This window comes from Diceros bicornis, chromosome 24 (genome assembly GCF_020826845.1).
Source record: "Diceros bicornis minor isolate mBicDic1 chromosome 24, mDicBic1.mat.cur, whole genome shotgun sequence".
NCBI lineage: Eukaryota > Metazoa > Chordata > Mammalia > Perissodactyla > Rhinocerotidae > Diceros > Diceros bicornis.
The window spans coordinates 19264371-19290150 of NC_080763.1; the positions used below are offsets into that span (position 1 = coordinate 19264371).

General features: G+C 46.7%; 1 protein-coding gene across 3 annotated transcripts in view; it reads right to left on the reverse strand.

The window, feature by feature from the left end:
* Window positions 1–25256, reverse strand: part of MAP3K9 (mitogen-activated protein kinase kinase kinase 9) — a 73825-nt gene extending 48569 nt beyond the window's left edge. For all 3 annotated transcript variants that reach the window (XM_058567236.1, XM_058567235.1, XM_058567234.1), the window contains exons 1-2: window positions 24798–25256; window positions 16552–16965 (exon numbers count right to left, since the gene is read on the reverse strand). In XM_058567236.1, the coding sequence (XP_058423219.1) occupies window positions 16552–16965; window positions 24798–25197 (814 nt within the window). In that variant the 5' untranslated portion in view covers window positions 25198–25256. The remainder of the gene's footprint in view (window positions 1–16551; window positions 16966–24797) is intronic.
* Window positions 25257–25780: the final 524 nt, after the last annotated feature.

A 25780-nucleotide genomic window follows, 5' to 3' on the forward strand; every position in this document is an offset into this window, starting at 1 on the left:
TCTTACTATGATTGGGCAAACTCAAAACCATGCAGATTCTCAAGGTGGTACACCTCAGTTTCCAGAAAGAAGCCAGTCTGTTCCTTCCTTTCCTGCCACCTAGGAAGGTAGGAAAAATGGGCATACTCAGAAACTGCTGGGAAAACGCTCAAATGCCTTATTTCCTACCCTCAGGGAACCTCCATGTGAGGAAAATTCTTAGAATATCTCCCTTTTCCTGCGCAAGGACATTCTTACTCCTAGAAGGTCATTGTCGGTGACCTTCCCATCCCCAGCCTCTCCTCCAATATATTACATATCAAATCAAGCACCAAAAAGCTTATGAGGAGCCTAAAATTGACCAGGTTCATGGTCCATGCAACCTAGAGCCATGCACATAAGCCAGACTCACACATTAGAATCACAGGGCAGAGATGTGTCCAATGGGGCTGGGGTGCAGCATCCTAAAGTAAATCAAAATTAGTTGGACTCTTTACTTATTTTTCTCAGGCATCAGAGGGTTTCACATGGTCCACAGCAATACTTCTCCAAACCCACTGCCTTACACAAAGAAGCTTACAAATTTCCTGCTTAAAATTCTTTTTAAAAAAGTGTTTCTGGGGGCCAGCCTGGTGGTGCAGTGGTTAGGTTCGGCGAGCTCTGCTTTGGTGGCCCAGGGTTCGCAGGTTCGGATCCCGGGCGCAGACCTACACCACCCATCAAGCCATGCTGTGGCAGCGTCCCACATACAAAATAGAGGCAGATGGGCACAGATGTTATTTCAGGGCCACTCTTCCTCAAGCAAAAAGAGAAAGATTGGCAACAGGTGTTATCTCAGAGCCAATCTTCCTCACCAAGAAAGAAGTGGAAAAAAGAAAAAGTGTTTCTGTCAGACCAGATCTGCAGGATTCTAGTCCTTGTCCCCTCCTCTTTTCTCTCATCACAAAAGCTCAACAGCACTAGCAGCAACAAGGCAAGATTCTTGAGTGAGGCGGGAGAAGGGAACAGCTGGGAAGCTTTTCCACCAGCAATCAATTCAAATCAGGGAATTAAGGAATGAATGGTGAAAGTCAAATTTATCTTTCATGATATTAATCTGATGATAAAAATGTAGGTGAGCACCACAAAATATGCTTAGCTCTCCTCCATGGGGAACGGAATTGCCACATTGGTCCAATATGATCCATCTGGTTACAAACTCAGCTGCAGAGACAATGCCCCAGGAAGGCCTGCTGACCTCCAAGAAGATAAGGAGCTAAAAGCCATGGTATCTGAATAACCACACAGGGCTCTGCCATTAACAAATGTGTCCAAATCCTTTTTGAATGTTTACATTACTTTTCTGGTTAAGAGTTTTAAAATTCCATGAATGAGCATCTCTGAATTTATCTGAAATTTATATATACTTCCCTTGTTTAAACAAAAACAAAACCCAACACAAACATAAGGAAAAACAAGGGTCCAATAAAGTGGAAACTTCTGTTATGGCCCAACTTTTGGACAGCTGTATGTAAGCATAATTTTGGTTCAGGACCAACACTAACAAGATGCAAAGCTGAGGCTATGGGATGATGGCTGAGGCCCATATTGTGCTTTTGGAGGGGCCCTGGAAGAAGTGGAAATGAGAATCTAGCTCTCAGCTCCTGTGCATCAGGACCATCAGGTCTGGAGGTGTCAGAGGCTCCTAGGTTGGAGCAGTGAAGGATCCTCTCCCTGTAATTCCAGATGTGGGGATGATTTGCCCCAAAAAGGCCCCAGGACCAGGTTTAAAGTCGGGGGCTAGCCCCATCACACCCAGACTCTGGTGAGTCACAGAGTCCATTCTGCAGAACAAGTTGGTAGAAGAGGGTCTTCCAGTGCAATCTGATGCCAAAGAACAGAGCAGACAGAACACCACACAAGTGCTCGAGAACCTAGGATTCGAGTTCAAGCCTTACCATTCTCTAGCTATGTGTTCTTGGGCAAGGCATTAAACCTCTGAGCCTCAGTCACCTCTACTGTAAAATGGAGGCTACCACCACCTCTGCCTGGAGTACCTTAGATAGATACAGTTCCAAATAAAATTCTATAGCACCAAACACAAAATATGATTATTCTTCATCCCATCTCTAGGAATACCAAGGGAAAACACGAAGGGCCATTTATTGCTGTCACCATGAATAATAAGCTAATGAAAAAAATCAGATGATGTCATATTATACTAATGATTTTAAATCATCTGACAGAAGCTCATACTGAAAAAATTTAAGTTGATTTTCCATTACCATCCATGGGACTTGATGAGGCATCCATCCTTGTCACCAGCTGCCATGCACTTGGAAGACAAGCTAATTTTATGATTAACTTAATCCAAATAATTAGAAAGGGTAGGTCTACTACGGTGGGGGAGAGAGGAGAACTGCCAATGGCAGAGAGATTATTAATCCACCCGGATTCCTACCCCTAAGCACAGGTAGCCAGGAGTTGACTGCTTAAGAAATAAAAATGTTTTTCAATCTGATTAAAAAATGGGCGGAGGACCTGAACAGACATTTTTCCAAAGAAGACAAACAAATGTCCAACAGGTACATGAAAAGATGCTCTACATTGTTAATCATCAGGAAAATGCAAATCAAAACCACAATGAGATATCACCTCACACCTGCTAGGATGGCTATTATCAGAAAGACAAGAGATAACAAGTGTTGGTAAAGATGTGGAGAAAAGCGAGCCCTTGTGCACTGTTGGTGGGAATGTAAACTGGTGCAGCCACTATGGAAAACAATATGGAGGTTCCTTAAAAAATTAAAACAGAACTACCATATGATCCAGCAATTCCACTTTTGGGTATTTATCCAAAGGCAATGAAAACATTAACTTGAAAAGACATATGTACCCCCATGTTCACTGCAGCATTATTCACAATAACCAAGACATGGAAACAACCTGAGTGTCTATGGATGAACGTATAAAGAAGATGTGGTGTGTACGTACGTATGTGTACACACACACACACACACACACACACACACACAGGAATATTATTCAGCCATAAAAAAAGAAGGAAATCCTGCCATTTGTGACAACATGGATGGACCTTGAGGGCATTATGCTAAGTGAAATAAGTCAGATAGAGAAAGACACACACTGTATGATCTCACTTACATGTGGAATCTAAAATGGCCAAACTCATAGTAGCAGAGAGTAGAGTGGCAGTTGCCAGGGGCAGGGGGGTGGGGGAAATGAGGAAATGTTGGTCAAAAAGTACAAACTTCCAGTTTGTCCTGGATGATGAATAAGTTCTAGAGATCCACCATACAGCATGGTGACTATAATTAACAATACTGTAGAGTAAATCTTAAATGTTCTCACCACACACAAAAATGGTAATTATGTGAGGTGATGGATGGGTTAACTAACCCTATTGTGGTAATCCTTTCACAATATAAACATGTACCAGATCACCACATTGTACACCTTAAACTTACACAACGTTATATGTCAATTCTGTCTCAATAAAGCTGGGGGAAAAAAAAGAAATAAAAATGTTTTTAGTGTTTTTTCTTCCTGAAAATTAAACCACCTAGAAGAGCAGTGAATATTGTTACCCTTCTACACACACAATGAAGGAAATGACTGAGTCCATGTTAGTGAGCAGGGAAGATGCAGACTTCACTCCTCACCTTTGATCTCTGAGCCTCATAAGCAAGTCATCCCTGATTCCTCGGATGGCGTATAGATCCTCATTCCACTTCTGTCCACAATACTCTGGACCTAGCTGGAAATCCTGGCAGAGTAACAGCCCCCCGTCAGGGTCTGGGGTGGCTGAAAGAAAGAACACTGTCTTGAGACTCAGGAATCCCAAAAGCATGACTTTAGGCAAGTCACTTAACTTCTCTGGGTCACAACTTCAGGTTCCTTTAAGTTCTAATCTTATCAATAAACGTAAAAGAAAGTTAAGAATGGCTGGAAACTGAAGACTAGCACTATTTTCGCCAACCACAGTCCTTATCTCCTTCCTCTTGGATTCTGAAAGTTAACAGAATGTGGAAACAAACAATATAAGTGTCCAGATGGCAGGTACACTATGACTAAAATGGCAGGAGAGGATGAAATAAATACAGACAAGAATAAACAAATCATATACTCGCATGCACCACATAACGACATTTTGGTCAGCGATGGACCGCGTATACAATGGTGGTCCCATAAGATAGTACCATGTAGCCTAGGTGAGCAGCAGGCTATACCATCTAGGTTTGTGTAAGTACACTATGATGTTCGTACAATGATGAAATAACCTAACGACGCGTTTCTCAGAACGTATCTCTGTCATTAAGCAACATATGATTGTATAACGATAAAAACAGCCACATTTGGGGGCCGGCCCGGTGGCGTGGTAGTTAAGTTTGTGTGGTCCGCTTCGGGGGCCAGGGTTTGGATACCGGGCACGGACCTATGCACCATCAGCAGCCCGGGGTTTGCAGGTTCAGATCCCGGGCATGGACATAGGCACCGCTTATCAAGCCATGCTGTGGTGGCGTCCCATACAAAGTAGAGGAAGATGGGCACAGATGTTAGCCCAGGGCCAACCTTCCTCAGCAAATAGAGGAGGATTAGCAACGGATGTTAGCTCAGGGCTAATCTTCCTCACCAAAAATAAATAAATAAAAAACAGTCACATTTGCACAGTGGGATTTGGGATAACTTTTTTCATTTTTTCAATGATACTTTTTCCTGTTTCATTGCCTTATCAGATACATCAGGTTGTAAACAGTCACAAGGATTTGCAAGGAAAGGTCTTAGTTACAAGATCAGTCACTGGGTGACAGGCCCCACCCATCCCTAAGCCCCGTTCCCAGGGATAGCAGATAGTCAGAGCCGTCATAGGTGGCCATTCCAGAGGCAAACATTAGGCTTCAGACTTTCCCAGCAACTTCAAGAACACCTCCCTCTAGGGTCCCAAGCTCCTGAAAAGTTTGTGAAATGGATATATAAAAGCCAGGGCTTGACAAGAGCAAATGCAGCTCACTCAGTAAAGAAGCTTGAGTCCATCCAAAAAAGAACCAGGGACAGAAAAGGACAAGATTTCATAGCCAAACTGGAATTGCTGCCGAAGATCCGGACGGCCATATGCAAAGTCCTATATTACGCGCGATTCAAGGGGGGCAGGGTAGGGACAGGGAGATGGAAGAAGGAAAAACACCACCACCTCTGTTGTCAAGAATCCTATTGGGATTCCTATGTTTTCACAGAAAAAAATATATCAAAGGAGACCAAAGGAAATCTTAATTTCATTTGCTTCTAAGAAGTAAACTCAGGGTTTAGGGTAGGAAGGAGACAGACTTTTCTTCGTATTTCAATGTTGTACTATTTTGACCATGTGTATGTATTACATTTTGAATTTTAAAAATTAATTGCAATAGGCGAGAATATGACTAAAACACTAAAAATGCAAGTACAAGACAAATCATACTCAAAGGTACAAGATCACAAATTGTGGATCTAAATACTGAGGGAATAAACATAGCCGCTAGAATATCAATAGTAACGATCAATACATGGGGCACTCACTGAGTGCCAGGACCTGCTAAGGGCTTCACCTGGATTATTTTATTTAATCTCACTTCTACCCTGTAAATGAGATAGGTGGGATTATAATTATTCCCATTTTATATTTACAAAAACTAACGCACAGAGAGTACACCATTTGCTCAAGGTCCCAGCAAGCAAGAAATAGAGCCAGGACTCAAGCCCAGCCTCATCCACAGCTCACACAGGCTCATCTCCAATGGAAAAGGAAGTTCACCTCCTAAATGTGGGCTCTAAAGGAGAAGAGTTTGGGTATTGTTGGAGACTGTCTTGAGGGGAGAGGTTACTGCATGGGAAAAGGCACAGAGCTGGATCTATGATGATCAAAACCACAAACATTTCTTGAGGACCTACTAAGTGCTGGGCACAACCAGATTTCAAATAGCTGTAGGAAATAAAGCCGTTATACAGAGATGGAAAAGGGCAATCGCACTCTAGTCTCCTTCCAAAAGAAGAACGCAGTCCTCAAAATAAAATCTCTTCAGCCCAGCCTGAATATTCCAGGGTCATAAGACACTGTGCAACCAGAATGCTAAGTTGATTTGGGGAAGCCAGGAGGGAGATGTGAAAAAAGGCATCCCTTTTGACCTTGGCAGCAGCCTGGTGCAGCAGAGAAGGGACAGAGAGAAATATACAGCCTTCCTCCTGGGGCAAAAGCATTTTAATTACCAGCTGAGAGACCAGCAGAGCCATAAAAGTGGCCAGCTGTCCCATTCAATCAGGCCAAAGGCCATAACAAGACGAGGCAGCATTTCTCAGGGGGTCAAGCACTGCGAGTTAAGGCGGGTCCAGAGGGAGCGAGAGGCACAGGCCTTTTCCACAAGAGGCCCAGCACAGTTAGGAGGGGATCAATCCTGGTGGGGATCAATCCCCTGCTGCGGCTTCAGCTGAAATAAATCTGCCCGTTTTGGTGGGAGCAGTAAAACTACGCCCGGCTGACTTGGGAGAAGGCAGCTCAGGGATGCCTAAAATCCTCATACTACTTTAAACAGGGAAACCCCCCTCTATCCTGTGTACACCTAAAATAACAAGGAATAGAAAGAAGCTTCTCCTACTCCTTGAAAGAGAATAAAAAGTGCAGCCCCATTACTGAATGTGGCTCCTGTGTGCCACCTGGCACATATTTTTTCATACCATCTTAAAACAACACTGCTCTTTTCTGTATTGTCCACACTTTACAGATGAGATTCCTGGAGCTCCAAGAGGCTAGCCACTAACCCAATGTCAAGGGCTCAAGAAGTAGCCTAAATCCAAGTCTGTCTGACTCCCAAGCCACTGCTCCTTCCACTAGACCACAGTGGTTCCCAAAACCAAGCTTAAGGCGGAAATGCTGTCTTCTCAAATCAAAACCTCCAAGTTTCAGACGGAGAGCAAAAATCCCGGGGAAGTTAGGAGGGAAAGGGACATGCAATGCACAGCTTTAACATGTCTCACTTCTATGTCCCACTGTCACAGTCCAGTGGACTCCACAAGCACAAAATCCTCCTGAGATTCCACTGGTGAGCAGGGACACGGAGGCACACAACTAAAACCACCTAAGTGGTCTTGAGCCCCGTCTGGAAAAGCCTCACATCGATTCAGAAAAGTGGGTGGGAAGCAAGTAGCACAGCTCTGAGACACCAGGATGCCCTGCTCTCAGCCCCAAGGACGGAAGCGGCATTTGACTAACTGCCTCCTGTTTCCAGGATGAAGGCTGCCCTTCGTTTATTGTGAATCCCCGTCATGATTCATGTGACCAGAGCATCTTCTCTCAGCAGCAAGGCCTTCTGTCACGGTCTGGACAGCAGGGGAAGGGAGCACCTATGGGCTCCTGTCAACTGTTTTCTTGTTACACTGCTTGGCGAAGATTCCCCATCAGCTTTGGCCCCTGCAGCAAGAAGCCCAGAAGCGGGGAACCTGGGCATGCCGGAGCCTGACAGAGGTTCAGACACACCTTGCAGTCAGCACCTACTCCCAGAACACACGCATTCACACCTTTAGTCACATAATGTCAGTCCTGGGAGGAACCTCAGTAACCATCCCGTCCAAACCTCTCATTTTACAGACGAGGAATCTGAGGCCCAGAGAGGTCACAAGATGCACCCAAGGCAACCCAGCCGGTCAGTGCCAAGGGTGGCACCCGGGCTGGTGCTCCCTCCACTGCACCAGTCTACCTCTTACCCAGACGCCCAATTTAAGAAGTTCTCTGTAACAGTATTGATTCATAACCTCTGACTCTTACATTAGTAAAAGCTATGACCCTCTCCCCCGAAAATCAGCCTACACACATTTTGCATAGATTCCAAGGGGTTCAAGGGCACTGTGTTAACAATCCTCTCTTAACAAGAGAACAAGTGCGGTTCTACACATAGCCGACGGGGGTATTGAGGGTAAAGAGGTAAAGAGATGGAGCCCTAAGGAAGGAGCTACATTTTTCTCCTGACTCAACCAGACCATGACGTCACCACTTTGCGTCTTGGTTTCTCTCTCCATTAGTGACCCTGAGCTACCTCACGGGAATGAGGTGAAGCACCAAGTCAAGGAATGGAAAATTTTCCAAGAGACGCGGAGGAAAGGAGAGACAGGCAGGCTCCTGTCTTGTCTCCTGAGAGATCCTGACACACAAATCTGGACTCTGAGCAATGACAGTGCCACAGGCCACCTGTGGAAGGTGGGGGTCGCTACTTGGCTGTGACCAGGTTTGCTTGGGGAGGGATGTGGGGTAGACAAGACATAATTTTTTTGACTTTCAAGGAAACAGTGACTCAAATCAGAGGAAACAGAGACAAAGGGGAAGAGACTAAAGAATCATCTGGAAATGAGAGCCCACACGCCTTTTGAAGCCCTTCTTGCTCTGAACCCGACCCCTCACTGAGGCTGTTTTCCCCAAGCTAAGGGTGCAATCATAGTCCAGAACTACCAAGATCCTTCACACAACACAATCCTCTCCTCTAACTCCAACACAGGCTTATAGGTCCCTAAATGTCGCCCAGGGCCCCCAGCTACTTCCTGCCCCACTGAGTAAGCTGCAGAGACGCCCCTAGAGTCATCCAAAGGGAAGGAAAGGTAGGTGGCACTCGAGAGCAAGCCTGGGGGAAATGAAGGCAAGTGTTCCACAAAGAGATCACTTTCCCTCATGAAGCCCTCTCAGTAGCCCCTCCAACCATAGGACAGGACTGAGGCAAGAGAACCCACAGAGGATGTCAAGGGCACCATCTCCTCCCAGGGGGCCATGTCTCAGTGGGCATATGTGCCTCCTGGTCTCCCTGCCTGAAACCTTCTCGCCCCACCTCCCCTCACCACTTTGTCTTGTTAACTCCTCTTCACTCCTTCAGATCACCTCCTCAGCAAGTCCTCAGGCACATCCCCTTATTAGCCACTCTCATGGCACCAACACCTTCCCTCCACAGCACTCACAGATCACGACTTTACATTTTTGTGTGACTTTGTTTTCATTTAGGACCTTCTCCCTGACCCCACAGGGAGCTCCTGGAGGGCAGGGCCTGTGCCTGTTTCTGCTTACTATTATATTCTAACACCAAGTTCTCAAACTGACACACGAACGAGAACCATCTTTGTGCAGGAGATGGCCCCAAAAACCCAAGGGAAAAGGGAAAAGCAAGGTTCCCAGACGAAGTTAAAGAACTGAGAGACGCAACGGGACCTGCAGGTCAGAGCTCCTGGCCTCACGGGTTCTGCTGCTGAGTCATGTCCACCTGGCCAGTTGCTTGCCTCAGTTCAGCTCTATTCACTTATGTATTTATTTTGACCTGCAGAACATGTCTCTGTATTCATGGGAAATGCTGCCCATCAACTGAACACTCTGAATACTCTGTGACATGCCTGGAGGCTGCTAGCTAACCATAGGTACAGCCTCCTGGACCAAAGGAGAAATCCAATTCACTGAGCACTTGTACGCTTTTGCCAGGAAAATCCTCAAAACCTCTGTCATCCCCCAACTCTCTGTGAAAGGGAACTTGTAGCAAAGAACCGCAGGATCAGAAACAGGGAGAATAACAGGGAGAGAGATTCAGAAGTACCTGAGCCAGGAACTGTTGGAAGTACCTCATATGGGGATGCGTTCATGAGGCACAGAAAAAGTCATTTAAGGGCCTCTTGAAAAGGACTGGAAATTGGGTTCTCTAGTTGATACTCTGCTGCCTCCCAGATCCACCCTGGGAATGTTTTATAGTTTGTTTTATTCTCCTATAGGAAAAACTGCTTTTATAGCCACTCCTCATCCTTTCCAAGGCAGTCCTTTCTGCCACATGGCTCCTGGCCAGGACGCTTGGCCTTAGCTGCTTCACCCCATAGGTGGAAATATGCTCTCCCTCAGTGTGCAGGAACAAGGACACTAAAGAGTGGAGTCACAGGGCGCCACAGGGTTCCACAGCCTTGCAGCCAGCAAACTCTCAGCCTTGAGAAATCCTACATGGGAAACCCAGCCAGGGGCCGAGGCCTTTGTCCAATCCTGGGCTTAGAATGTTATAGCTGGCCAGAGGCCAAGGGCAAGATGGAAGCTCTGTCCTCCTCAGCAAGAAAGCAAGTCTTCCACTTCTTCACCTTGTGAACTCCGAGACAAGGTTGGAGATGGGCACAAAGCACACGGGAGCACAGAACGGGGGTGGCGGGAGATGCTACTTGGGCCTCTAGTCACAAGAGGAGCAGCCAATCAGACAGCTCAACAAAACTGGGATGGGCACTGTGAGGAGCACAACAGGGAAAAAGGAGTGCTGAGGCTGGATGGAACAGACCGGCAGTGGATCCAGGCAGCACAGTGGGGCCTGCTCCAGCAGCACCTGGCAGCTGGCAACTGGCTGCAGTGGAGACATCAGCCAGTGAGCTATTCAGGGCTGGCACTCAGGGAGGGTGTGGAGAAAGAAGGGGGCAGAGCACTGGAGGTGGGTACAGAATGCACCGTAAAAATTTCACACTCGGGCATCCGAAATAGACTGATGAACTCAGACAATTAGGAAGGATGAGGGCCTGGAGATTATAATGAGGATGAAAAGGAACTTCTGTGCAAGAGAGGCATGAGGGGCAGCCTCCAACAAGAGAAAGGGAATTTTTACCTTTTGAGATCCTGCAACTAGACCAGTTCAAGCGATACTTTACTCCCTCAGTTACTCATTCATTCATGTGCCTGGAACTATGCTGGGGGCTAAAGACACAAAAATCTATTCGGAGATGTGGGGGATGCTCCTGAACTCACAGCCAACAAAAACAGGAGGTGAGGGGATGCCATGTGGCGGCCCCAGCACAGTGTTCTGTTTTGTTTTTCGATGGCCACGAATGCCACTGGGTGGAGCATGCCCTCACTTCGCCATCACTCCCACCAAGCCCCACGGCTTCACACCCACTGCTTCACAAGTTTACTTACCCTGACTGGCAGGCATCCGGGCTTGCAACCACTGGACTAGCAGCTCTAGTTCCTTGTCACCCTAATATTCTTATACATACTTTCAGGTAATGTGTGTTTAGCACCAAATGACTGTTGAGCATTGACTACAGCGACCGGCTATCAGGAAGGAGCAGCAGCCAGCCTTGAGTTGAGCGCAGGAAAATGGGAAGGGTCTGGACAGGCAGAGAGATAAGGCGAGGGCACCCCTGAAAGCAAGGTGATTCCCACAGCAACAGTGAGTGTGAAGAGGGCCTGGGGTTTGGGAAGTATGGGGCGTGTTCCAGGAAAAGAGGAAACCGGCTAGGCTTAAGGGGAAAGTGTCTTTAGAGGAAGAAGAGGGAGATAAGGCAGCAAAGACCTCCTGAGAAGCTTAAGTTGACATGTGAAAATAGGAAGCAGGTGTGGCTAGTCCCAAACCAAGTTCACCACTCCCCTCTACTCTTTCAGCTACAAAATTAAGAACAAGCTGATCATACATCAACAAAATGTGGATGCCATGGCTCTGTGAGCAGAGGAATATTATTCCTAATTAAATAAAATCAAAGCACCATAGAGCCACATGTGAAACAGCCCAGCTGCCCCACAGCAGTGTGCCAGCAGCACTGTCATGATTAGGAACACAAGCGGAGGGGTCCAACCTGGGCTCAAAGTCGGGTCTTGTGACTGCCGGTGACAGCCTAGAGAAACGGCCAATCCATTCTGAGCCTCAGTCTCCTCATTTGTCTCTACTCTGTAGGGTTGCTCCAAGAATTAAATGAGAATCCACGTAACACGCATAGACAGTGCCTGACCTAAAGACAGCGCTCAGCAAGCGTTAGTTGTTGTTACTGTTGCTATTATTATTATTATTATTACAGAGGGGTTTGGTTTAGTTAAGATAGTATATCTAAACAGTGGAATACTGTACAACCTTTAAATATCTTGTGGTAGAAGGACATTTATTTACATAAGAAAGTGGCCACAATACACTGACAAGTGGGGGAGGGGGAGCACGTGACAAGCAATATGTTTGTCAGGATTTCTCGTGCACAATTTAGGGGTGAAAATCCTAAACGCATAGAAAAATTGGAAAAATGCACACTGCTTTTATCTCTATGTTTTTCTATGTTTTCTAAGAGGAGGAAAGAAGTTATTTAAAAATAAAAGTAACAACACTACCTTCACTTTGGGTACGGCTTTTCATTTTCCAAAGCTTTTCCGTATTATCTCATTTTTACATTAATTTAACTTTTAATGGCCACTATTAAACTGCTATTCTGCCAAATGCCTTCAACCCACGCTACCTCCGACACTAAATCCTGAAATCCATCTACCTACCCCCAAAAGGACAATCTTTCCACTAAAAGACCATCTTTCACTGACGCCTTTGCTAACAATCAAATAGCTTAGTTTTTCCTAATCTGACGGGGCAGAGATGCATAAATCAATTTTTATAGCCAGGGGCTTTTTACAAGTAGTTTTAAGAAGTGATGTCTAAGTTAACAATACAGTGTGGTAAAGTAGTATAAACCATTAGTTACATCCGGGGTCTGAGCCAGCCCGTCCCAGGGCCTGGCTAACCTTGTTTGGCTATATGATGCTAAGTATCCAAGATAACAGTTCTTCCTAATGCAGGCCCCACATTAAGATTTCAGGATAAGACCGCCAGCTGCTCCCTCTGCTAGCCATGCTCTCCCTCTTCCTTGGTAATAGACGCTGATTATTAGCGGGGCCCAATGCCGCCCAGAATAAAATCTTCCATCTCCCAGCCTCCCCTGCCCTAGCCGTGGCCATGTGACTTCACTCTGGACAATTAAGACAAGCAGACTTGTCGTGCTGGACTTCTGGGAGGTTAATGGGGGCCAACTCGGCCACAGGGGCACCTTTTTCTGTGCTTCTGCTTCTGCTCCTCCTTCAGGCCTGTGACAGGGACCAAACAGCTGGCATTTCAGCAGTCATCTTGGACCACAAGGCCACCCTGAGGATGCAGCCATGTACTGGGAAGACAGAGTGAAAACAGGAGCCTGGGTCCCTGCTGACACTGTGGAAATGCCCTAAAACCCTCCAGGCTTCCTTTAAAAGACAAATGAACGTATACCTTGCTTTAGCCATTGTTATTCTGTTTTGTTCTTTAGGTTATGTGCAGTCAAATCTAAACTTATTGCAGATTATGTACCAACATAGGATGCTATATGCTATACACATTTCACTGCCAGTAAACAGCAAATGATTTAAGTAGGTGACCAGGATAATACAGCACTTTAATAAATCACTTTTTACTGTACCTTTTGTAATAGCTAGATGTTTATCAATAACTACTTTATTTTTTCCACAAAGACAGCCCCCATATATACATATTCTTTTCTCTAGTGATTCAACGTCAACTAACACATATAATTCATAGAATTCTGTCCTCACATGACAGTGACCAAAATCTAACTCTCTGGAACCCCGAATAAAAACCAAAAGAGGGCCGGCCCGTGGCTTAGCGGTTAAGTGCGCGCGCTCCGCTGCTGGCGGCCCGGGTTCGGATCCCGGGCGCGCACCGACACACCGCTTGTTGCGCCATGCTGAGGCCGCGTCCCACCTACAGCAACTAGAAGGATGTGCAACTATGACGTACAACTATCCACTGGGGCTTTGGGGAAAAAAAAAATAAATAAGTAAAATTATTAAAAAAAAAAAAACAAAAGAAACAGGCCAGTGTCCCCAGGTCTGCAAAACACAAAGAATTTATGACTCTCAAACTGGAGGCAAAGAAGTGACATTCTAAAATGATTTTCAGGGCCGGCCCCGTGGCTTGGCAGTTAAGTACGTGTGCTCCGCTGCTGGCGGCCCGGGTTCGGATCCCGGGCACACTGACGCACCGCTTCTCTGGCCATGCTGAGGCTGCGTCCCACATACAGCAACTAGAAGGATGTGCAGCTATGACATACAAATATCTACTGGGACGGTGGGGGGAAAAATAAATAAATAAAATGATTTTCAAGTCATGCATACACAGCCATAAAATAACAATGGTGTCGGGGCGGCCCGGTGGTGCAAGCGGTTAAGTGCCCACGCTCTGCTGCGGCGGCCCGGGGTTCGCAGGTTCGGATCCCGGGCGCACACTGACACACCGCCTGTCAAGCCATACTGTGGCGGCATCCCATATAAAGCGGAGGAGGATGGGCATGGATGTTAGGCCAGGGCCAGTCTTCCTCAGCAAAAAAAAAAGAGGAGGATTGGCAGATGTTAGCTCAGGGCTGATCTTGCTCACACACACACAAAAAAAATGGTGTCATCAAGGCTCATGTTGGATGTACACAATCTCACCCACAGACAAATGTCAAGGAGCTACCCCAACTCACACATGAGGTTTACAGCAGGCGTCAACATCAACACCAACCATGCAGCCCACTGGACCACGCACACTTCTGGGCATCAACTGTCTTAACAGCTCCTTTAAAATATCGCCCTACGTGTAAGTCCAACTCCTGCCACAATACACTGCACTCAAAGGCTCCCCCCTGGCAATCCTAAAACCCACTTAAGGACAAAGAAAGGACCAGTGCTTTGTCTCCTAGATGACAGAATGACATTCAGGTCTCTTGCCATCTCCTGCAAACAGCAGAACCTTGGCATGTTAGCTTTTCCTTCACAAGAGCCTAGACTTCCAAACAGAAATCTTATAAAAGGTAAACCCTTGTATTTATAGCTTGAAATTACATCCAAACTTAAAACTTCATAGAGGAAATTATTTGCACAATTCCATCATCCTAGCCCACATTTTCACATGGGCTCAATTAGGTAAGGTTAGAGCACTTTGCCTCGCTCTCCCAGCCTGATAAGGATGTAAGAAAAAAGAAAAAAACTGAGCTTCTATATCATATTTTCTACCAACACACCTGCTTATTCTCATCCCATAATCCAGAGCAATCTCTAGGTAGAAATTACTTTAAAAAGTGATCACTAGGGGCCGGCCCAGTGGCACAAGCGGTTAAATGCGCGCGCTCCGCTGTGGTGGCCCAGGGTTCGCTGATTCGGATCCCGGGCGCGCACTGACGCACCGTTTGGCAAGCCATGCTGTGGCGGCGTCCCATATAAAGTAGAGGAAGATGGGCACGGATGTTATCCCAGGGCCAATCTTCCTCAGCAAAAAGAGGAGGTTAGCAGATGTTAGCTCAGGGCCAATCTTCCTCACAAAAAAAAAAAAAAGTGATCACTAAAAGTTTTAATTTATGTAATACATTTAAAAAACAGAATTTTGGAGGAAGGATGAGAATAATCATATGACGGAGAAAGAGAATAATAGCAAAATGAATACCAGATTTTATTTTATGGAACTTAAATCCTTCATATGCATCACATCTAAAATACATATCTAATGTTCCATACTCTCACAAGGATAAATTTTTCTATTATTAAGGGGGGAAAGGGTGCAGGTAGATGAGATAAGGGTAATAAAGGCTATTTTAAAGCAAACTGGAAAGGATATTTGAATATATATAAACCATATACGCTTTAAAATGCCTAGAAGGATATGTCAAATGTAAGTTATACACCCTGAAGGAAAACACTATGGGTTATCTTGCTCTTCTTTTTGTTTATCTACACTTTCTAATTTTTGTACAACAAAAACACTACTTATATAATTTTAAAATGTATTTTTTAAAGTAAACAAATTCACAATAGCACCAACAGAAAAATAAGTCACATCTTGAACAGCTCAGAACAAAACAAAGTCTGAAGGATTTCTGGGCTCAAAGCTGGAGGATGCAGAGAGTGAAGCTCCGGGGGCCCAGGCCACCTGCAGAGTCCTAACGCCCTCCTCTCTGCACAGGATGCTCAAAGGGATTTTAAGCACATACCATTTAGCAAGGTGTATCCTCTCTACCACTCAGTCTAGGCCAGAGAGAGCACAGATTACCACACAAAAGAAGCATATTCCCAGCGCCTGCTGATTCAGCCAAGGAAAGAGACTGAAGTTTCTACCAACTCACCATTTAATTATGTCTAACACTTGCTTTACAATCCAGTTTATGGATTCTGGATGTTTAACAGTTACTTCTCAGTTCCTGCTATTAAACACTAAGTAGTTACGGCAATTAATTAATACCACCCCTAGGCTATCAGGAGGTGCGTAATACTACCGTTAGGTCGTTTTCTCCAAACTGACACTGTCACCTGAATCAGCCTCACAGCTTACACGATGCCCCTCCTTTTTAAAGCCTTTGTCCGGCAGGTACCTCAAGTTGCAGTGTTTAGGCAGAAATGCAAACAGGTGGTATAGGTTTGCCTTTTGCCTATTGTTCCACCAAAGTGGAAAACTCCTTTTGTGATTACAGACACACTTCCCTCAAGTGGAACAATAAATTTATACGGTTTTTTTGTACAGTACATCAGAGTTACACATTGCCAATCTTGCCTGCTAATATGAGCTCAGAATTATCCCAAATCCCTCAGATGCCTCATTCTTCTCTCCCAAAACCAATTTTTCCTGGCACTCATTCCACCCCCACATCTCAGTTCAAGGATGGAATGGTTCTAAGCCAGGAGTTTCACTGCCCACTAATATTCTGTTAGGATTCCACTCCAACAAAAGCCATGGACTGAGTCTGAAAGTGCTGTTAACCCCGCCAGCCCCACCTCTTCCTACTCACTGTTGCTGGACTTAAGGTCGCGGTGGATGATGGGGACAATGGCCTCATCGTGTAAGTAGTTCATCCCTCTGGCAATCTGCACGGCCCAGTTCACCAGGATGTCCGGGGGAATCCTCTTCCCAGATAACACTCTATTCAAAGGCCCTCCACGGGCAAATTCCATGACCAAGCAGAAGTTGGGTTCCTTCAGACACACCCCCCTCAGGGCAATGATGTTGGGGTGCCTCAGCATGGCGAAGAGCTTGGCCTCCTGGCGAACATTCTCTATGGTCTGGCTGATGTCCTCATCTGGGTCGTGGCGAGCTGCTTTCACGGCGACCTCATCCCCTATCCAGAAAGCACGATAGACCTTCCCAAAGCCCCCGATGCCAATGATCTCTTCCAGGGTTAACTCTGCAAAATCAATCTCTAACACTGAGAAAGAGAAGAGGAAAAGAAGCAAGTCAAAAACTTTCTGAAAAAACCACTGAATCACCCATTTACCTGGATGGGTAAACACAGCAAGCTGGCTACTCACCTGGCTCTTCTGTCTCCCCACTATAAGGTAAACTCCATAAGGGCAGGGAATGCGATTAACTTATTTTCTGTTGCATTGTCCTTAGTGACTAGCACAGGGTAGGCATTCATTAAATATTCATGAAACAATTTCTACTTGGAACACCATGCAGAATCTTGTACCGAGACCAACCATTTTAACGAAAGGGAACATTAGGGGAGATCGTTCTTATGAGACTTATTCAGATTTCACTGTGTACTAAGTGGTGAGAAGCATACAATTCAGTGCCAAGGCAGACACAAAACAACCAAATCGTAGTATGAAAAGAGCTTCTGGAGCGATATGATCGGAAGATTAGGAAAATCACAAACTCCCACCATGGGACAGGGATTAAGAGGGTAAGTGTGGAAAGGATTCGCAGGGAAGGCAACATTTGAAATGGGCCCTAAAGAATGAATGGGGGGGATGTCACCAGGCAGAGAAGATCCAGGTGGACAATCCAGGCAGAAAGAAGGTCATGAGCAAGAACATGGGGCATGACAGTACACGGCCTACTGGGGACTTCAGGGAGTCCAGTGCAGCTGATTATAGGCATTAGGAGAGGAGATGAGGCTCAAAGCCTTGCTGGAGTCAGCCAGTCATGAAGTGTTTTTAAAGCCATTCTGAAGGGCTTGGACTTCACGCTGTGAAGGATAGGATCATGTATCTTAAGAAAGAGAGTGTTGTTAGACATGTGAATTAGAAAGGGAACCAACTCTGGCAGCTATGTGGAATATAACCTGGAGGACAGAGAGCCCACAGCAAAAGGAAACACTACAGAGGCCACTGCAGTAACTCAGGCACGCAAGCACGGGGGTCTGAACCTCAGCAGCAGTGAAGGCGGAGAGTATGGAGCAAATTGGGAGACTTTCAAAACCTGGTTCTACCAAGACCTGGTGACTAAGATGTGCAGGAAAGGAGCCTCACAGTAGATGTCTCACTCCAGCTCCATCCCTGGTGTTCCCAGTATCACAGCCAACCACCCATTCTCCTTCCCAAATCCAGAGTTTGAATCTAAGGTACAGGATTACATCATTAGCTCTGTTTGGAAAGGGTTCCATGGACAGATAATAATAGCTGCCAGTGATTACAAATCTTGGGTTAGATACGGTGTTGCCAGATGAGCAAAGTACTATTTTATGTTTCTTTCATGAAACCTTCTTCTCTGTCTTCTCAGTCTCTTTGTCTTTACCTGGCTGACTCACACCCACCCCTCAGGTCTCAGCTTAAACATCAGTTTCCTAGAGACCTTTTCCTAACCCCCGACTAAATGAGGTCAGGCCTGGATCAAATACTTCCATAGAAGTCTCTATTTGGCAAGACTCATCAAGGTTATAATTACTTGTTCATGCTCGTCGTCCTGTTAGACTGAGAGACCCACAGAGTGAATCTGCCTTATTCACCACTGTACTCATCGTGCGGAACACTCAGCAGGTGAACAGTGGACGGTGAAATAAAATGGGGAAAACAATCTACCTCAGTAGGGAATAAACCAAACTCAGATCTGGAGGAAAAAAAAAATTGAATTAGACTTCTTGAAACAAATACAGCAAATAATCACACTTTGCTAAATAACTAAGAAAACAAAGACATATTTCTGAACTTTTGGCAAGACCAAAAGAGGATCTGCCCACTGCTGGCTGTTCCCTTCCTCAGCCAGCTCCACGACGCCTCCATTCTCCACTTAGATGCTGGTGGTGCTCAAAACTCTGTTCTTGCTTAATTCTAGTACTTCTATCCTATCTAGGGCTACTATTTCATTTGTATTTTGTAATGCAACTGGCATTACACAAAAGAAACTCTTAGGAAAAGTTAGTTGGACTGTCTTTACGTATACAAAAAGTATAACCCTTCTTGACTCCAAAAGTTCCAATTGTTCAAGCTTATCACCTCATCTAGCACTCTTCTTGAAGAATAAATGGCGTGGCAGGTCCTGCAGACTAACAATCAACATCCATTCTAAAATCCTTCTAGCATGCCTTTCAGTACTACAGAGGCCAGAAAGATAAAAACTACATTTCCCAGACTCCCTGACAGCTAGAGTTCTGGATGCAGATTAGATTCTGCCAATTAGATGCACAAGATTTGGAAGGCAGAGGTGAGATAGAGACCATCTTCTTGCTGCTTCTCCTGGCAAGCACGGCTGTGGAGGAGCGGGATTTTTCTCCAACAGCACATCAGTGTCGAACCATTAGTTCTGTGGATGTGGAAACAAATGTTGCAAGGCCAAGTGGTTGCCTAATCTCTGGACAGCATCTACAACAGGGTGTTCTTGAAGTCAAACAGCTTCAATGGCAACTCCTGATTCTGTACCTTCCCAATTAGGGAAGTAGCAGCTTGCCTGGTGGGCGGGGTCTGCATGCAGTGTTCTGGGAGCAGTTCCCACAGGTCTAGCTGACAGCCCCTTCTCCCTGCCCTTCCAACAATTCTGTAAGCACCTAATTTCCTGTGCTAAATCACTTTCTACTTAAAATAGCTTGAGTGTTTCTGGGTCCTCAAATGAATTCTGACTTTTTACTAATTCTTGCCTTATCTCATCTATATGAATGAGAAAAATATGCCTATGTTAAAGAGAGATTAGAAACCCTCTTGGAGAAATATGTAAGTTACGTTAGGAGTCTCCTTGGTCATGGAGGGAAGAAACATTCATTTTCCTACCAGCTTTCACACTGATGAAAAGATACGTGCCTGTTTAACAAATTTGCATTCACCCATCTTATTTCCTCAACTGAATATCTGAATTCTCCTTAAAGGAATCAACTGTTGTATTTTCTCTTATACAGTCCCTTCCTTCCTCTGGTCTGAAGCATAGTTGTGAACACACAGGAAATTTAAATATAGATATATTTAAAGATATATTTAAATGTTTATTTTAAATGTATGAGAATTTAGGGGGCTGGCCTGGTGGCATAGCGCTTAAGTTCATGAGCTCCGCTTCTCTGCTTCGGCAGCCCGGGGTTCACCGGTTCAGATCCTGGGCACAGACCTACACACCGCTCATCAACCCATGCTGAGGCAGTGTCCCACAAAGAGGAACTAGAAGGACCTACAAGTAGGATATACAACTGTGTACTGGGGCCTTGGGGAGAAAGAAGAAAAAGAGGAAGATTGGCAACAGATGTTAGCTCAGGGCCAATCTTCCTCAAAATAAAAAAAGTATGAGAATTTAAAAGATGCAATTCTGAACTAGGGTGCTGAAAGGACAGCTCCTCCGACGGCATTTCACGGAAGACAGAAAACCCCGTGGGAAGGGAAAGCAATAGTCTCTCTGTGGGAGAACATAAACCCTCATGTTCTTACTGTTCAGTTAAGGAAATATTATGACCAGCCTTCAAGAAAAGTATAGAACACAGCTTTCAAGCAGACAGAAGACAGAACGGCAGCAGGGGAGGGAGAGGATGCTTTTCCTTGTAGGAACTAGACCTTCAGCTGCAGCCGAGAGGATGTGGGGCTCTCCTTCCCTTCCCGGCTCCAATCAAGACCTGGTTTTAAGTAAGAATCAGGTCAAGTTGCACTCAGCATATTTTTCAGTTTCTGTGGAAGGATATTTCCAGGAATGTCAGGAACAAAACCTTATATCTTTCATTTTCAGAGTCAAGATGTTATTCTCTCTCAATTGTATCCTTGGAAACTAAATGGATAGGCACAAGCTGGTGGGTTTCGGGCAAGTGATGGTACATAGCTCACTTATCTAAAAATGTTAAGTACATTTGAAAATACATCCTTTTATTTCTAGTGGATACAAGAAAAAGAAATGCAAAGTAGTAATAACCTTAATTTATGCCCTGCTTGAAAACAAACACAACTCTCCTGTAAGAGAAACTTTTTTTTAATACCTGGGATTATACATCTCCCAAGATGACAAATTTGGAATTGTAAATTTTTCGTCTTTCACTAAAATAAAGAAGAAGAGCAAGCTCCTGGATTATTTGTATTTGTCAGTCCCATGGAGCGCTGAACTCTAATATATATATTGGAGGTGATAAAAGCACTATATAAAGTTAGGTGAGTTATAATATCACTAATTTTTTAATTTTATTTTTTGCTGAGGAAGATTCGCCCTGAGCTAACATCTGTGCCAATCTTCTTCTATTTTGTATATGGGTCACCACCACAGCATGGCTGCTGAGTGATGTAGGTCCACGTCCGGGATCTGAACCCATGAATCTGGACAGCTGACGCAGAACACACAGAACTTTAACCACTATGCCACAGGGCCCGCCCTATTTTATTTTTTCTTTGTCACAAGATATAGTCATTTCCCCCTCTTCTGTTTTGAATAAAGTTTGAAACAAAATTTTCACTTTGAAAAGCAATATTTAAAACTAAAACAGAACGTTATTACTTGACTAGTGTCGTCTTTTTTTTTTTTTATAATTTTATTTATTTATTTTTACCCCCAAAGCCCCAGTAGACAGTTGTATGTCATAGCTGCACATCCTTCCAGTTGCTGTATGTGGGACGCGGCCTCGGCATGGCCAGAGAAGCGGCGCGTCGGCGCGCGCACTTAACCGGCAAGCCACGGGGCTGGCTCTAGTGTCTTCTATTCTCGAACTAATGTCAGAATTCATGCCCCAGAGCAGAAGTTCAAAAGGGTAACTGGGAGAAAGTAGTCAGTGGCTCAATTTCATTCCAAGTCTTTGGAGACAAGGCTGTCAATCACCTTTATGTTCGGAGCGACATTAACTGAACTGGCGGACATAGCATACAGATGAGAGGCACACCTGTCAGCAACTTCCTGTGTTCATCTTTATCAAAGCACTGCAGTGAAGCTATATGTTCACATCACCAATCTCCCTCATGTGTGACTTACAACCACCTCCTTATCTCATCATCTCTTTACCCCCTGGTATTTAACACAGTATCTACCTTTCACTAGGCACTCTGTTGTTTTTTTTTTTGTGTGAGGAAGATCAGCCCTGAGGTAACATCTGATGCCAATCCTTCTCTTTTTGCTGAGGAAGATTGGCCCTGGGCTAACATCTGTGCCCATCTTCCTCTACTTTATATGGGACGCCACTACAGCATGTCTTGACAAGCGGTGTGTTGGTGCGTGCCCGGGATCCAAACCTGCGAACCCTCGGGCTGCCGCAGCAGAGCACGCGCACTTAACCACTATGCCACCGGGCCGGCCCCTTAATTGGTTTTTGACTGGAATTAAATTTTCTGAATTATCAAGAATTAATTCCAGTCAAGATCAGAACTCCTGGTGACACTAAAATAACTTACGGAGACCTTCCAATGCCATGATCTTCAAGTCAATTCTTTCCATGAGCACAAGGTACTTCCTACTTTCTCATCATCTGGGTTCTAGATATAGGAATCTACTCTATCCTGGGCACCTAACGGAGAAGGAGCCTCTACTGTGGCACACTGTGGGTAGGTCTGGCTTTCTGTGGATGAGCTCTTTCAGCCCAAGTCATATTCACTCCTGACTGCTCTGACAGCCGGGAGCACGAGAGAGTAAAGAAACTGAGTTCCCGCTCCTGAGGCTCACATAGCTCTTCTCTCACATTAGCGGCCCCTGAAAAAAAATCACAAAACTTCACCCACAAAGAACCTCGAGATCTGACTTATGTTTAAAACTACACTGTCTGAGGCCGGCCCCGTGGCTTAGTGGTTAAGTGCGCCCACTCCGCTACTGGTGGCCCGGGTTCAGATCCCGGGCGCGCACCGACACACCGCTTGTCCGGCCATGCTGAGGCCGCGTCCCACATACAGCAACTAGAAGGATGTGCAGCTATGACATATAACTATCTACTGGGGCTTTGGGGGAAAAACAGGAGGAGGATTGGCAATAGATGTTAGCTCAGAGCCAGTCTTCCTCATCAAAAAGAGGAGGATTGGCACGCATGTTAGCTCAGGGCTGATCTTCCTCACAAAAAAAATAAAAAATAAAAATAAATAAAAATAAAAAACTACACTGGCTTCTAACATGCCAGGCCATTCTTCCAATATTTCTTCTAATATGTGACCAAGTTCATCTCCAACACTATTTCAAACACTATGCTAGGACCTTTAGCCTCCATCTTCCATGGAAAAGATGTAACACTTAGAAACAATTTAAGCTAATTTGTAGCCTCCAGGCATTATAACAATGAAAATGTAGAAACAGGAAGTTTTAAATTGAATGAGAGGGAGAGAGAAACAAAGGGAACTAAGGATTTGAACAACAATTTGACAGTCGAAACATCAACAAAAAAAGGAGAGTAGAAAAACAGGGAAAGATAATAGCACAATCATTCAGGTGAAAATAAGTTACAGGGCCAGAAAGATAACTGTTACAAACGAAATTTAAAACTAGACGTTTCAAGTTGGCCATTGGTAATGATTTTTTTTTTTTTTTTTTTTTTTTTGTGAGGAGATCAGCCCTGTGCTAACATCCGCCAATCCTCCTCTTTTTTTGCTGAGGAAGACGGCCCTGGGCTAACATCTGTGCCCATCTTCCTCCACTTTATATGGGACGCCGCCACAGCATGGCTTGCCAAGCAGTGCGTTGGTGCGCGCCCGGGATCCGAACCAGCGAACCCCGGGCCGCCGCAGCGGAGCGCGCGCACTTAACCGCTTGCGCCACCGGGCCGGCCCCGGTAATGATTTTTTTTTAAATCAACTAAGATGCAAAGTATACAAAATACCGAACAAACAATGATAAATATGCATTAACAATAATTTTTTTTTAACAGGAAAGAAACTACAGAAACCCTCAAATACAAAAAGTGTAAACTGCATTGGGAGATACTTACACATTTCTTCTAAAACCACATAGCATCATTAAAAGATTCTAATGGCAATTTAACTCCTTTGAAAAAATAAAAGAAATTTCATTACAGGGTGTGGAACAGGGGGATCCTGGGAAATTGGTGAAAACCAGGACACTGGAAGAAAGGCCCTGGGAGGGACCCCTGGGCACGGTCCCCTTGAGATTTGGCAAATACAAATATAGGCAAGGATCTAGGGTGAGAAGAAAGGATAAAATGTATCGCCTGAACATCCTGGGTGTCAAGGGACTGGAATTTAGCCACCGTACCTTGTGCTCCTGGTGTCTCATGGGGGAATGACACACTTTTCCCTCTCTAATCATTTCTCCACCCATCACCTGCCCCTCCACACAGGCACACACCCTTCTCAGCACACCATTCAGAGAGACTCCTAAAGGTACAACTGAGATACAAGGTTAGGATCCGACATTTCAAAGACACTTCAGCCTTGAGTTCACACAGGCTTCCGGGACTCGTGAGCCAGCCCAGCCCTGCGGGAGACACCCCCATCTCCCTCAAAGCAAATGCCTTTAAGGGGCGGGGCCAGGCGACGGAAGAGGTCGGGAAGGTCTCTGATTTGGGGACTAAGGTTATGATAGAAACCACCAGCTTGCCCGAAATCCTTACAGATTTGGCGAGGGGAGTGGAAAATGGGGAGATTCTCATGCTGGGGCTTCAGGATGTGGAAATCAGGAGCTGCTGCTGAGGTGGTCAGATGAAGGTTAAGAAGCCCAAGCGCCTGAGGTTCCAGGCAAGGCCTGCAGCGTCTCGGTCTCATCCACCGCACCCACCCGAGCCCCTGCAGCCCGAGCGCGCGCTCACACCCACCCCCACGTCAATCGTTCCCCACTCGCAACCTACCCCTGGAGGAGGGCTCCCCTCCCTCCGCGACCACCCCCAGGCCTCCACCATCCCCCTTCCCGCCGGGCTCCGGGGCCCCGCCTTCGCCTTACACTGAATGGGCGGGTAGCAACTGGGGTCCTCGCCGCCGGGCTGGCAACGACCGGAGAAGGCGCTGCGCGGGGTCACGTAGTTGCTGGGGAAGATGCCCACCCGCTGGTTCAGCTGCCCGGTCCACCAGCCCTCGTCGCCGGACACCTGCGAGTCCTTGGACAGCACCTCCACCACGTCGCCCAGCCGCAGGGTCAGCTCGTCCTCGCCTGCCGCCTCGTACTCGAACACTGCAGTCCAGTAGGGCAGCGGCGCGCCGGAGCCCAGCTCCCCGGGGGCCGCCGCCGCCTCCTCCTCCTCTTCCTCCTCCTCCTCGGCCCCGGCCCCTGCTCCATCCTCCCCCGGCGGGGCGGCAGCGGCGGCGCTCGCCAGGCAGCCGAGAAGCGCTCTGGAGGGCTCCATGGAGCGGCCGATCCATAGGGTGCGGGGCTGCCGCCGCCCGCAGGAGCCGCCGCCGCCTATTGTTCATGCGGCTCCGCAGAGCTGGGGGGACCCCCTCCCCGACGGCGGCCGCAGGTAGGGCCCGGGCTGGCGGCGCGGGGAGAGCCGGCTCGCTGGGGCTGGGGCGGCGCGGCGACGAGTGCGCCGAGCGCGGGTGCTCAGCGCAGCATGGGGGCGCGGCGGGCCGGACCCCCGCCTTCGCGCTCGCCCCGGGGCGGCCTGGCCACCTCCGCCGCGGGTACCTGCTCGCGCAGCCCGTGCCCGCCGCCGCCGCCGCCGCGCCCCGCTCCGCGCCCCGCTCCGCGCCCCGCCCCCAGCGCCGCCGCACGCCCGGGACCACCTGACGCGGGCCTGGCTCCGCCCCAGCCCTGCGGACCCGAGGGGGCGGCACCGCCCGCAGGCGGGCCCGCCCCGCGCCAACCCGCCTCCCATTGGCCGCCGCCGACCGGGCCAGGTTCCCCCGCCGCCACCGGCCCGCCCCTCCCACCCCCTGCGCCGACGTCTCCCGCCCCCTGTCCCCGCGTCCCCGCCCTCCTCTGCGGGC